At 36.0% G+C, this 15,282-nt stretch overlaps 1 protein-coding gene across 1 annotated transcript in view; it reads right to left on the bottom strand.

The window, feature by feature from the left end:
* LOC105626328 (Down syndrome cell adhesion molecule-like protein Dscam2) overlaps positions 1–15,282 on the bottom strand; it is an 89,440-nt gene that overhangs the window by 8,112 nt on the left and 66,046 nt on the right. The window contains exons 10-16 of the mRNA XM_012207630.1: positions 13,227–13,598; positions 8,340–8,645; positions 6,386–6,685; positions 4,136–4,267; positions 3,115–3,254; positions 2,229–2,392; positions 1,212–1,426 (exon numbers count right to left, since the gene is read on the bottom strand). Of these exons, the coding sequence (XP_012063020.1) occupies positions 1,212–1,426; positions 2,229–2,392; positions 3,115–3,254; positions 4,136–4,267; positions 6,386–6,685; positions 8,340–8,645; positions 13,227–13,598 (1,629 nt within the window). The remainder of the gene's footprint in view (positions 1–1,211; positions 1,427–2,228; positions 2,393–3,114; positions 3,255–4,135; positions 4,268–6,385; positions 6,686–8,339; positions 8,646–13,226; positions 13,599–15,282) is intronic.

The following is a 15,282-nucleotide window of genomic DNA, read 5'->3' as shown; positions in this document are numbered from 1 at the left end:
TTATTAAGTAAGTAAGTAAATAAAATTAAATTAATAATAAGTAAGTAAGTAAGTAAGACGACGACGTACGTACTTACGTTATTATATAATAATAATAATATATATATATATATATATATATATATATATATATATATATATATATATATATATTCACACACGTAGATATTTATCCGTATGTTAATTTCAATGAAAATTATGATATTGCTGTGAATTGGATATATTTTTACGATAGTGATAATTTAGGAAATACGAACAGTGCAGCTCGTAAAACTCGTACTACATTTAAAATATCGATATTCGTCGTATATTCGAGCGCAATGTGACTACGCGAATATTTCAAGAACGAGTTTAGGAGGAAAGTTTTTAAAGAGATACCATTGCCGTTGTAAGTCGTGGGGATGTTTGCCTCTCCACGATCGAAAATATCGGAGTGCTTGCACTTGAAAGTTTCGTCGAGTCCGCCATTCCCCGGCGGGGATAAGATTAAAGAAGTTATTTGCGAGCACGGGTGCCGCATCTGAATTTATTATTTATCCGGGAAGTCGTGCAGCCACGGCCGCATGCGGTCGGTATTCATAGCGGAATTCGTGATAGGCTCGCGAGAAGGCGCGAATATTATTCTCTTCATGAATTTTTGAAGCTTCTCGGGTCGAGTTCTGACGTAAAAATAGCCGTCTAGACGAGAATTTCTCTCTCGAACTCACGAATGCGCCGATCGATCGTATCAAATATGTTAATTCTGTTGGCGTTCAATGTGCATATTTTCGTCGTTGTTCGATTCATCGGAAAACCTACGATAAACGTGTCACTTCACCGAAATAAAGTTTAATAAAATTAATCTGGACCAAATTTAAGATTTAAGATTGACATTTATTGCATATTTTCATCGTTATTTTAACTATTTTAAGAAATTTGCAAAATGATTTAGAAATTGTTTTTCATTTTAGCGAGACATTTTTTTGACAAAAATATAAATCAGAGCATAAGTCGAATGTAAAGAGATAGTAATAGAACAGTAATAGAAGCATAAACGAAGTTTCTAGGAGGAGAAAATTGAGATAACGAAATGTAAAAGAGGCGTTTACGCTTACATTTGATTTATACTCCGATTTATATTTTTATCAGAGCTGTAAAAACATGCTTTGCGGTGTCCTTGACGCTTGCCGAAAATGAATCGATTGACGGGGCTTTTTTTCACGGTCGCTTACCGTCCTCGAGTGTTGACGCCACAACTTCCTGAGTCATGGGACCAGGTCCGAGGGCGTTGAACGCTTGAACAACCACGCTGTAACGCGTGAACTTCTTCAAGTTTGTCAAGTGATGCTGACGTCCCGGCATGGATGTTCTTGCCAAACCCAGAGCGACGCTCGCTGTCGAGATCCGTCTTTCCACAGTTTTATACGTATATTGCTCCGCCCCCAACCTGAATTTCACGAAAGTGTTCGTTACACCTGGTTTGTATAATTAATTAGTTCGTAGAAAGGGTGTCAAGTATCTCCTTTTAACCTTAAACTTTGTGTAAAGTTTCGGCGGCGAAACTTACTTGATATTAGATTACTGTGTGAAAAATATAAAAATAATATGGATTTATGTGGATGACACACGTGGCAGAAATCAAGATAAACTTAAAATAAAATTATATTATAATTAAAAAAATATATAATATATGAGATAAAGAAACTTCATCTTTTGAATAAATATTCCAGAATATGCAGTTTAAATAATAAATAAGTGAAAAGTGTTATGCGAATTGTGTATTAAATTAAATATATCGATTAAAAATTTAATAATAGAGACAAGTTAAAAAGTGATCAAAAATAGAAACACGACGCATAAGCTACATCATCGAATTTATAATTGACCTAGTCCAATGTAATTTAGCATTCTAAAAAGATGGAAAAAATTTATATCAAATTTAACTGGTTCGTAAAAGCATCACAACAAAAGCGCACTGAAGCGATGTAACAAAACGCGGTCGTAAAAAAAAGCCTATAGTTTTTCGAGGATTTGTCAGCGTTGCCCCAGGCGGATAAATAACTGACCCCGAGATAGCTCGTCGTTTATTAATGGCGCGTGAATTCTACGCGGTATCAGCTCTGTGGGCTGAAATACAGGAAGTTGGAATTCTGTGTGCGTGCCTATATGTATGAGCGCGCGAGGGAGGAAACAAACCCCTATCTGTCGAGGTACGTCGTTAAAATAACGGTAGTGTTTTCGGTCGTTACCTGTGTTCCTTGTAGCCGACATGATAACCGAGTATCTCGCCGTTCCATAAATCATGATCGGGCGGATCCCAGGTGACGTTGAATTCGGTCGAGCTGATGGGGTCTACTTTGAGATTTCGCGGTGGTCCACCCGGTTTCTCTCCCTCTGTTGTTGTTTCTAAAATCTGAAAAGCCCATAAAATCTTCTTTTGAAATCTTTGGTGAATCCATTCACTTTCGCTGCGTATTCTTTTTTCCCATTAATTGTTACTAAACTTTTCAAGTATTTTATCATTTTTGTTTGTAACGAATTTGAATTACAAAAAGAGACGATCGGAAAATAAAGACGGAAATTAAATTCTTTTGTGAAATTGACATGGATTCAGAAATCGTTCAAAAAATACATATAGTGCAATATAAAATCCGGATGTCAGCCGTCGGTGTTTAAGGAAACATGTGAAACGCAGATCGCAGTTGGGGAGAATCTGCGGGAACAGAACGAATTTGGCTGGATGCATTTCGATATTTCGCTTCAAAGCATTGCGGCGGATGTTACGCAGACTGCATCCTTAAACGCGCAAACGAATTCTTTTCTGGAAGAAAAAAAGTGCGAGAGGGGTCGATATGCTCGAAAGAGCAGCGTGGAGCGCAATTTAAATCCAGGCCAACAATGCAGCCGCACATCCGTCAAGAGACGACAGAGAGAGGGATAGGTTTCGAGATGAGATAGTTCTTTTTTTTTTATGCGCGCGGAAAATATCGATCGAGCTCGATTCCCATCACACACCGGTGTCCCGATTGTTTTAATTCTCGAGGGAGAAGGGGATGACCGACTAGTCGGCGAGGAATACGATCGTCCGAGGGTGCGATTTGACTTGTAAATGTTCGGCCTGGCCCCGATACCTACGTCGCTCGCTTGACTTCGACCCAGTTCGTTGTCCGCGTACATCCGAAACTGGTAAGTGACCGCTGGACGCAAACCGCTCACGTGGCCGCGAGCACGTGTCCCCGGTACTGTCGTGTGGAACGTGTGGTCGTGCCATACTTCTGCAAAATTGAACGATCATCTTGCGGTAATTTAATCCCTTGGGTCAAAGAAACGTCGATCAGATGAAACTGCTGTTATGTTTTTACCTGTCCACGAGCTGTTATCAGCTCTTTTAATATTTTGAATTATATACTCTGTGAGCAAAAAATATCCGAACTTTATTTTTTTTAAATTGCGGGAAAACTGTAAATCAAATCTGTTTGTTTTGCTACACATGTTCTTCATATTTAGTAAAAATGAATCATGACGTTCTTTCTCCGTTGGAGAATGACAGTTGTTTATGTCAGTAAAGATTTTTGTGCGTGGCACATTTTTATCGTAAACTATCGAGCAAAGAATTTGTTTAAAATTTTGCGTCATAAACGAATTGTTCGTTTATGACGCAAAATTTCAAACAAATTCTTTGTTCGATAAAAATCGCCATTGATAAACAATGTCATTAAATTGTCATTCTCAAACGGCTTGAAGGAACGCGGATTTTTTTTAAAGTTCGAATACTTTTTATCACAGTATATGTATATTTATCCAGAATATAAATTAGTTTAGAATATCTAATTCTGCAATTTAATTATATATATTTATATAAATAAATTCTCTAAAGAAATAAATACTCTTGTTTGCAATTTGTAATCAAGAATATAAAACCAAATGTGAAATACTTAGGTATCAGATTTTTATTAACATATTTTCAATTTTTATTAATAATTTTATTTATTATTATATATTATATATATAAGAAATAATTTATTAATAAATTTATTAATAAATTTAATCTATTTTAAAAACTCTTTTTTTTTATGTTAATGTTCTCCTAAATATAAATAATATTAAATTTGTAGACATTACATTTTTCAATTACCTTAATTGCTACGATGCTTACCTGATTCGGTTTTGTACTCGATTATGTATTGGGTAATTGGACTGTTCCCGTCTTGACTAGTCGTCCAGCCTAGATTAATGTGACGACTGCCTTTCTCGATCACGTGAAGATTCCGTGGAAAGTCTGGAGGCTCTATATATCAATGATTATGTAGAAGTCTCTTTTAATTTTAAAATGCTATCACTATTGAGTGGTATAATATTGCTAATTGATAAGTAAATTTTACTTATCCTTAAGAAAAGGCCTTCTTATTAATATAACACAAGTTTTTCCTACATTTCATTCTTTTAATAACAAAATATTTATAATTTAGAAATATAAATAACATAAACAATATAATATATTATAGGATCGTATATGTGATAACACAAACTATAGAAATCAAAACCTTACACGGTCTAGCTAGATCTTAAATGCTTGTATGATTCTTGTATGAATTTATATATTACGTATGTAATTCTTAGAAATGCGCGCCGAAATGATTTTTCGATCTTGAAACACTAACCAAATAACTACCGCAGTAATATCAAATTGACAATTTAAAAAAATTTTTGATGTTTATTCGCATCTTCGAAAAAATCTTAATATTGTAGTTAATTCTTATTGCGAAAAATATTATCTCAGCCAAGAGTAGAACTCGGATCTCTTGCATTCCGTGCGAGAGTCCTTTAGACTATAAGAATTATACAAGCATTTAAGATCCAGCTAGACCATGTAAGGCTTTGATTTCTATAGTTTGTGTTATCATATACGGTCCTATAATATTAGGTAGTAAAAAGAAATCCATTATTTTTGCATGAAATTGAATGGAAAAAAAATGGATTTCTTTTTACTACACCTAATATATTATATTGTTTATTTACGTCGCTTAAAGAAGATATTCCTTCATATACCAATTATACCAATTATTGAAGAATATTACTAAGGCCTCGGTAGTCTAAAGTTCCATTTACAACGCTCGTGGAATTATTTCATTCTTGTTGTTTATCAAATGTTAAATAAGAATGCTCGCGAGCGTTGTGAGCGTCAAATGGAACCTACCCTTATTAGATATAATGCTGATATAATATTGACCATCAGGGGATTCAAACTAATATATAACAGACAGAATTTCTAGAAGCTTCTCTCCGCTTTTAGTATGATAGATTAAACCTCCTAATGATCATTAAATAATTTAACGCTTAATGATCTCATTCAAAAATTTACGTAACAATAACATTCTAAAATTAATGTAAAGTCAATATTAAACTTTTCGTTTAAACAATTTTCTTTTGTTTACTAAATCCGATTTATAATTAGTATACGTTTTTCATATTTTAATGTATGAGTTTTAAGAATTTTAAATTAACTCCTTCACTATCATATTTATTACAGATAAAAATTTTTATTTATACTATGTGCATTATCTGCGATCAGTTATTCTAATATGTATTATTTTGTATGTATTATTTTGCATGATATCTAAAGAGGCATTATAACGCTTTTATAATAGCGACGGTATTATCTAATAAAAGCTTGACTGATGCAGATATAATTTCAACATTTAACACGCTATTTTAAATAGCGTCAGTCTGATTTTTGGTATAACCTCTATTAAAATGTTTCACCGCGTGAAATTACAGTTGGACAATTAGTTGGGAATTTTCGGCTAATTCCGAGGCATAGTCCATCGTGTATCGCGTCCTATGGAATAATTTTCAGTTATGGCACGATTGTCGCGTACCTGCATTATGCATATTTCACGGGTTATCCGGCGCAATACGTCCGCTCGAAGCGTATCTCATTTTGGAGAACACATAGAGAGTGCGAGCCACCGGCTCATCTGTCTCTCCGTGCGCGTACTTGCACGGACGTACATTAAATTAAATGGACGCGCGTTGTCGAGTGCCTGTATACATTACGATAATTACATTCAGCGAAATAGCGTTACGCACAAACAACCGACCGACTGACGCCCCGAAGGCATCATCGCGATAACTCGCGTCGCAATAATTTCATGAACTTCATTGACTATCTCCTACCTTCGACAGAGAACAAACGATTATTAAATGTCAACGTTAACACGGAAATATCATTGTTATTTTTATTGCAACTTTTTTCTTGTTGCTATGTTGTTATTATATGTCCTTCTGTATATTAATACTATCTTTCAAGTAATATTATCAATTAATGTGTCTTTGTATTCGGTGCCGATGATTTTTCAAAGCGCTTCTATAGTCTCATAGTCTAGATAATAATTTATAAAAGTACCTTGGATATAAAGATGAATCGTCATCTCGTCGCGGCCGTAAGCGTTGGACGCGATACAAAAATACCTTCCACTGTCCTCGCGGCTAGTGCTGACGAAACCGAGAACGCTAACGGCGCCGTCGGTAGTGTTATCCTCCTTAAGGGTATAACGATAATCAGGAAGCTTAGGATCTAATTGGGAACCTGCTTTCTTCCAAACTATTTTTAAAGGATGGTCGCCTTTCGCTTCGCAACGTAAAGAAGCATTCGACCCTAGCCTCGCGGTCTGATTACGATGCTTTTCCACAAAATGTGCGGGAACTGTATCAAGCAAAATAAAATTCTATTTATAATTATATAATTATATAATCAGGTATGGTGCATTCTTAAAACGCATATTATTTTAGATTATTCTAGAACACAGTCACATTTAAATAAATTCTATTTGATAAAATTAAATTCTTGAGTTATACTTTGAACAAACCACCAAGTTTAAAAAAATTCTATAATTTTGTATCTCATAAATTTTTATACATGTATATGTGTGCTTCTATTCTAAAGTGTTTTTCGTACAGAAAAAAATGATTTTGCTAAAGTATTAAATAATTTAGCTAGATACAGTCCTGAAAATAATTTTGTTAAACCATCAAAATAATTATGTAGAAATAATAAACATAATGAGCAAAGCTGCAAAAAAATATTCTAGCAATATTCCAGCTTGGGCGAATTATATAATTCTTTTAATGATCCAATAAAATTAGTATCTGTATCTATATAAATTTTTAGATGCTTAACAAAATTGTTCTTTTTGTGCAATGCTGTATAAAATTCTATCCTGAAAGATATAGGTCTTTTAAAATAAGATGGCTAACAGAAAAAGAGGCAGATCAAATTGGCAAAAATAATTACAGAAAATGAAATAAGATCTAAACAATCTTAAATTGATTTTTGTATTAGATTATTTATTTTATTATGAACTATAATTTAATTAATAACATGTACGTTATAAATTATAATAATTATTATTATAAATAATACAATTTAAATATTATATTAATGTGACTTATTGATATCTCTCGTACATATTTATTTTAAAATGAAATTTAAAAGTTATAAAACTAAAAAAAATTTTAAAAACAGAAAAATTAACAATTAAGAATTAAACAAAATAAATGACAAGATATGTTATCAAGTAAATTTTGTTAATATTCTAAAAATCATCTTTTATAAAAAGGGTTGAACAATTCGATTATTTCATCAAAAAATATTTCCTCAATGCTTAATAGGATAAGGATTAAATTGACTACACGGGTCAATCGTCATACTGTTGATAATACCTAAAGTTTCAACGAGATCCAATTAGGGTTAATCACCAATTAGTAGAAGACTAATCCTATTAAAAAGAAATATGAGAAAGAAAGCTATTTTATCTCGTAAAGCTTTAGCGTTAAAGTATTTTCTGTAACTGTAGCTAGTAATGGGAGGTTTAATGACGTTTCTATTGTAAAAAAAATTACATTCCTAGTTATTAAATTTCATTTTGACAATTAAATTAGATCATATAAAGAATAGATATTAATTAAGAAACAGATATTAACAGAGAGATCAAATAACTTTTTTCCACTATTATAACAAATAATAAAATTTGATTCGATTAACTTTTGTTCTTGTGTTTCTTAGTAGAGATTATAATTCTTAATATTATTAAAAAATTGTAAATAAGACTTTCTTAGATATATTAATAGTGTATAATTAAAAAAATGCTTTTAAAGAAATAGTTACTTTAACTTTGTGAATGTTGAGAGGTACAAAAATATGATAAACATCTATATACTATTTATATATATTATTTAAACTTATATTATATTATTTATATTATTTATTTAATTTATATTATTTAAAAATAAGCTTTATAACTTTATTAGCAATTTTCGAATTTGACTAACTTGAGGACACAATTAAAATTAATACATACCGTTGACTGTGAGATAAACGACTTTACTGAGCCCGGCTCCAATGCCATTTACAGCCTCGCATAGGTAGAAGCCCTCATGATCCTCCTGAACCCGGCCAAATACCAATGAACCGTTAGAGTGTATCCTCAGGTCCTGCATGTGCTCATGGCTGGCAATGTCGTGATAATTGCCAGGTTTCTTGCCGCTGCCACGTCGCCATGTGACCAACGGCGGCGGAAACCCGTCGGCGTGACAATGCAAACTCAATCGGGGCATCCCCTCCGACGCACGGGCGTCCTGCGGCTCCACCACCCATCGTGGCGGTACTGACCCACAATGCGCAATCATTAATCGATTGTCACGTATCCCAACATGCGACAGCTACTACAACGACGCGGTCCGGAAGTTCCGATCGTCTCGATTAAAAATCCGCGAGCAAATGACGAAAATCGTTCTACTTAATTATACTTAATTCCTCAAATTGCAAAAAAATGTCAATTTTACATCTTAATTAATTATGAAAGACTAAATAATCTGATCTAACATAAATAAATTTTTATCACGGAGAAATAAATTAATAAACGCATGATTTTTTACTAATTAATTGGAGGAAATATGTCAAATTAATTCAAGAAAAAATTGTTTATCGCGCAGCTATTAAACTTTCAATTTTGATGAAACGTCGCGTTTTACCGAGAACACTGAATTCGTGAGGGAATGTTCTTCCGAATCTCGTCGTTTCTTTATCTAAGCTTATTGCGCTGAGGCAAGAGCGAAAAGTTCTCGAGGAGAGGATTGGCCTACTGCAACTTCCTACTTCAGCTGCCGTGAAAGTAAAGAGAAATAGGATTTGAAGGTGCGCGAGGAGAGGACTGATGTGTCCTCTCGGGATTGCGGACAAACGGCGCAAAACTTTCGCTGATAAAAATTACGGATTGTCCGCCAATGTATTGGCGGATTGCTTGCTCTTTTCGTTTGTCTTTCTTCTCATTTCTGTTTCTTCGTCTGTCTAACGACAAAGAAACAGATGGAAGAGAGACGCAGAGGATGGAGTGACTGGCAGGAAAAGTGCGGAAACGTTGCAACGTGCGCGCGCGATGGAGAGATTTTTCCATCGGCGATAAATGGTAAAATAATATATCGGCGATAAACACCTGTGATTACAGAGAGCGATATACGTGATATGATATAAATCGGTGCTGTGCGAATTCAATACGACATACGAATGTGCACGATCAATTGTTGCGTACAAATATATGCACAAGGTGCGCAAAATGCGCGTCCCGCCCGAGCCGAACGTTTGCGCGCCGAATTATTCGCGCATTCATTTACATAATGCGTCATGCATTTATGCACTTGCAAGCATATTATCATTCAATCGTGATTAATAATTGAAAGATCGAGCGGATGAAGGATATACTTGTTATATTATGAAAATCGAGCTACATGGACAAATTTGTTATTTCTCACGCTGAATTACTGTGGCAGTCTACGTGTTAGATAATAGAATCAACAAAGAGTGTAGCAGCACGCGCAATAATGAAGACACGGACTTATCGCTACAATTTATTTTAGTGAGAGAAATAACAGAGGTTTCCCCAGAGAGATACTGTATTTTTAAAATTACATCTCAGAGCTGGAGAACGCTTAAACTTTCTTCTTCTTAATTTAAATACTTTGACTGCGGCATCTGATTGCCTATTAATTCAAATCCGATAAATGCGATCTTTTGGTCCTTCGTCCCCCTTTCAATTTAATAACGATTTCATATCGGGAATCGATTATTCCGGCGAACGTTCGGATCAAACGAGACCGATTCGTCTCGGTGCAAGGGAGGGTGGATAGGCGGCATACGAATTTTCGCTGACGACGGTGACGAGAGCAGGGGAGATGAAAAAAAGGAGATGAAAGAAGTATAAACGAAACAGATGCGAGCGTCACATCGGGAAGTCGGTGCTAAGGAATTAGTGACGCTCAAAACTAAATAAGAGAGAAAAATGAACTGAAAAATGTGTCAGTGCAGATATGCGTGTGCTGGGTGAAGTGAATGTGAGTTGGTGCTCCAAATTGAACTACAAGATTGCTGCTGCTGCTGCTGCTGCTGCTGCTGCTTATACTGCTGCTGCTGCCGCTGCTGCTGCCGCTGTTGTTGCTGCTGGCTCACCATGACTCAAGACGAAGTGGTGCTATATGCGAAGCCGAGATTCGTAAAGTGGCCATATTGGCCCTCGCATGCAGTATATTTCATTTTGGGCTACTGCGATCGTGTTGAATACTGACAAGCACCTCATATCGGTCGAGATTTCATTCCTCGTTCTTCTTTTCTCGTGTATTTCTCCTTTTTTATTTCGTTGTATTCCGAAATATGATTCAGCGGTCCTCGATGCAACACGTTCAAGAGTTTAATACTTTTAAAATTAATAGTACTTCTCTCATTTGACATCGAAGCATTTAAAGAAGATATATTGTTGTTCGTCACGTTGGTCCGAAAATCTCGACTGTCAGAGGTCAAAGAGTCGAGTACCGCTGCATTTGACACTTGCGGAATTAATGCAGAGACTGTATACGATCGCAGTACTTAATTATTGCGATAAGGGGCACAGAGTGAGAGGTGCAAAGTTGAATAGTGCGCCCGTTGCTGTTAGATATATATATATCTAGATAGAAAATATATTGCGGGGTGATCCGTGGGGTAAAATAACATTATATTATTATGCTGTGCTCATGTGCGATGGTGCGACGGGCTTGCTGGCTGTGCGGCGGCGGCGGCGGCGGCTGCTGCTGCTGCTGCTGCTGCTTCGTCTTTTCTCGCGTATCATCTCGTAAAATGGACTCTAGAGCTGCGTTTATTTGGACAATGCCGTTGTTCGTTTATTCGGATAGCGAATTGTTCTGTGCGTCTCTCGTGAATATCTGGCTAACGTTCATGTGCGCGCGATACGTTTTTAAAAAAATTTCGTACGCAACTATCTCGAATTTAATGAACGAATTTCGCATAGGATACTATAGAAAAATATTTTCTCTGATTCTTTTGTAAAAAAAAAGACTCGTACAACGCAAAATACCGAAATATTGGAACGGAAAAAATTATTGGGGATATATCTCGACTCCAAACATTTTCAAGCGAGATATGTGGATTATTCGCGAGAATATTACCCTGAATGTATTACCCAGAAGAGATCTGTCAGATATTGAAAGTGTTGGTCGAGTGATTTTAAGCGGTAGAAAAGTCATATTGAAAAATAAATAAGATATTTTAGGTAAACTAAAATTTACATAAAGTGTATTTTCTATAACCTTATTATATAAAATACAAATATTCAGCGACATGACAAACTAAATAATGATAATAACAAGTGTACGTTATATAATAATAATAATTATTATTAATACAAAATATTAATGAATATAAAATATAAAATCATGAACATAATTAAATTATTAAAATATCTTTACTCTTATTTGTTATAGAGTAATAGAAAGAAGACAAGACGCGACTGTAAAATGTGATAGATATTAGTGAGCTCTATTCTATTAATTAATATTATTTTTTATAAATATGTTTTAATCTGATTTTTTTAAAAATAAAAACTCGCGAGACACACGAATGTACATAAATATGTCATATTTATTGCTGATTGTCAATATTTTATGTAGTAAGAAAAAAATGATAAAAAAAAATGTTTTCAGAAAAAGACAGAATTTAAATTTAAAAGTAAAATTCCAAAAATTTCTTTGAACCTCAATAAAATTTCACGAAAATCCCTGATTATTTAGGAGAAATAAATAAAAAGAAATTCCCAGAAAGTATCAGGTTTTTTCCTGGTAGTAAATCCTATTTTACTATTAATATCAGCTTCTTTTATTGCTAATAGTAACATAAGCAACGATCTCCTGTTTAGTGGAATATCATAATTTACAGGACGAATATTACTTCGTAAATTAAAAAAAATATTACTTGGCGGGACCGGCAAAAAGCTAAGCGCACATGTCAATTCTGAACGTGAACACGAGAGCTTGATATCCATCGACAGTGTCAATACCCTCGTCGCGGTACCCGGATATTTGGTTCGTTCGTAAAATCCGAGCGCAGCTCTAGTGCGTGACTCTTACTTCATGCTATTTTCCGACCGATGGCTGCGATGGCGGCTGCTGCTGCGGCGGCTGCGGCTGCGCTTAAATGACGACGATACAACAGCCGCGGGTGAATAGAATCGGAGAGTGACTCAACATTTAAATCGCGCAGTCGTTGATTTCTATTTTGTAAATCCCTGGCCAGAAAATTAATCGTTTCTATCGTGGCAATTTATCTAAATTGCACGATTGTAAACTGCATAGTCTGGCTGTTCAATTAGTCGGCAGTAGATAAAGACACTATATGGTCAGACATCACTGATTATTGAGAAATAAAGTCTGAAATATCTTTCTACGGTAAAAAAATTATTTGTTCGTATAAAGAGCTTAACAAAAATTTTAGAATGCAACTATATTATTTTATATTTAAAAAATTTATATAAAAATAATTCAAATTTTATATTACAATCTATCAACGTGAACAGTACAATGTAAAAATATCAAATTTATCAAATTTATCAAATTAGTATTTGATAGCTTATCTGTTATTATTCTTTTTTCTTATACATTCTTTAAAAAAAATATGTATTACTTTTATGTAAATTTTTTATCTTTTATTATTCTTTTTTTCTTATACATTCTTCTAAAAGTCTAAGATTTTATGGATTCGATAGTTTTTTTTTTCATTCTCCAGACTCATTCACTCGCCATCGTTGTATCGTCGCAGAGACAATAGTGCGCTGCCAGGTGCAAAACAGTGACGTGAGTGAAAAACAGAGAAAAAAAAGACAGGCTCGGTGCGTTTTCTGCGTGGTGCGGTTTCTTTACTTTACCACGAACGATCAATTCGGCTGTCCAAAGGACCTCAGCCACCGAATTGCGCGCTAGGCAAGTATAGTTGCCGGTGTGCGCGGCGGTGACGCGCTCGATAACTATGGCGCTGGAATGGGCGTCAATGTTGGTTACGCGCAACCCAGATGGTGTCTGAGAGTGCTGTCGGAGATCGTTAATGGTTGCGGCAACGGCGGCGGCGGCGGCGGGCCCGTAGGCGACGGCCGCCGTGCCGGAGGCGGAAATCTGCTCGCCATCCTTCGACCAGATGATCGTGAACGGCGGATCGCCTTTCTCGACCATGCAGGTCACCTGGGCCCGCAAACCCTCCGACAGGTCCTTCTTAAAGCTAAAGGGGGCTATCGTGGGCGGAACTGCACAAAAAAAGAGAGAGAAACAGATGATTGTGAGTGTGAATAAAAACAAATTTATCCGAACAGTCTCTTGTCGCTGCTTGTAGCTTCATACTTTCGTCCTGGATGTCGTCACCTAAATGCCTGGAAAATCTTAGCTTAATTCGACTTAATTTAGGATTGTGAGAGACAAGCTCGTGAAATAATTGAATTGTACGGACGATTTGACGATTATTCTGTCGTTTCGAATAAAATTTGTCCGTCGTCGTTCACCGAACCCGAAAATTGATCCATGTGTTTCGACGGAGAAACACGCTGTCAGGCAAAACACGCTGCTGAGATCAGTTGTAGTGTTTGACTCATTGAGGCTAGTTTCACGAATCGGTTAACAACGGCGGATTTGTGGTTGCATTTAGTCGGGCTGATAAGTTGCTAAAATGCCGGAGTTTAATGGATCTCAGATTTCTTCCGTTTCGTTATAATTGTTAGATAAAGCGAAAGATGTTAATTTTTATAATAATATTCTGTCATTATAATAATATCCTGCATTACGAAGCAAAAGATATAATACCAAGGATAGTTGTCAGTATATCGGCGGTGTATGACTTACATGACTCCATCATTATGGACGGAATTAGGTATTGATCGTTAAGCAGACCTCGGGAGTGACGTTTAATTATCCTCCCGGAGATACGCCGTGTTGTATTTGTTGTGTGATCGCGTAAGTGTATTTGTACTGGAATTAAAATAATATTGAATTAAGGGCAGAGAGACGAAATTAAAATAACGCGGCAAGAAATATTTCATTATTCCATCAACGTCGAATGAGATACACGCGGCTCTCGACTCGCGCGGTTAATATTAATAATATTCACTCACGTAAAACGTAAATTTAAATTTATTCTTCATTCGTTGATTTTTCCACGTACGAATTTTCCGTAACGCAAATAATCATTTATTCCCATTTTACTCCTCTGCGTTTTATTAATTTTATTTATCCATGCGAATCGAGAACAATTCGTGATATCTTCCTGCATCACCGACGACGAAAGGGTTACGACCTATGATGGCGGGAATTAACTACGTTTCCGAGTTGCATGGAATGAGTATGTGTGTCTCTCGAGTGTTTGGACGCTCGTGTATTTCGCGAGATACACGAACGGTGAAAACAATCAAGCAGAGCGTGAGGGGGAATCCCCTTTCGTGCCTGGTTGTCGACTTTTCGACAAGGGGTTGCAGGAGGGATAGGGTATGTCGCGACGAGCGTAATGCCGCGAAACGACAATAATAACTTGCCTCGTTGCGCTGCATACGATACGTATGTACCTACAGCAAGCGGGGAACACGAGAGTCCCGCGGGTATTAGAACAGAATGCGGGCGGTTGTTTGAGAATAATTGAGGAACCGCGCGGGTACAGGGAACCAGATAGCGCAGCGTAACGTGAGTAATACCCAAAGAGGTCTGTCGTGTGTATATACGCGACGATACATACGTATATGTATAAATGCTCATATACATGTACAAAAGCAGAGAGAGAGAGAGAGAGAGAGAGAGAGAGAGAGAGAGAGAGAGAGAGAGAGAGAGAGAGAGAGAGAGTAGAGAGAGAGAGAGAGAGAGAGTAGAGAGAGAGAGAGAGAGAGAGAGTAGGTAGTAGTAGTACGTACGGTAGACGAGACGTAGTAGTACGTTAGACGTACGTAGACG

The sequence above is a fragment of the Atta cephalotes genome, assembly GCF_000143395.1.
Source record: "Atta cephalotes unplaced genomic scaffold scaffold00005, whole genome shotgun sequence".
In the NCBI taxonomy this organism is placed as follows: Eukaryota; Metazoa; Arthropoda; class Insecta; order Hymenoptera; family Formicidae; genus Atta; species Atta cephalotes.
The sequence above is the reverse complement of the archived record's forward strand: the minus strand, read 5'-3'. Positions and strand labels throughout refer to the sequence as shown.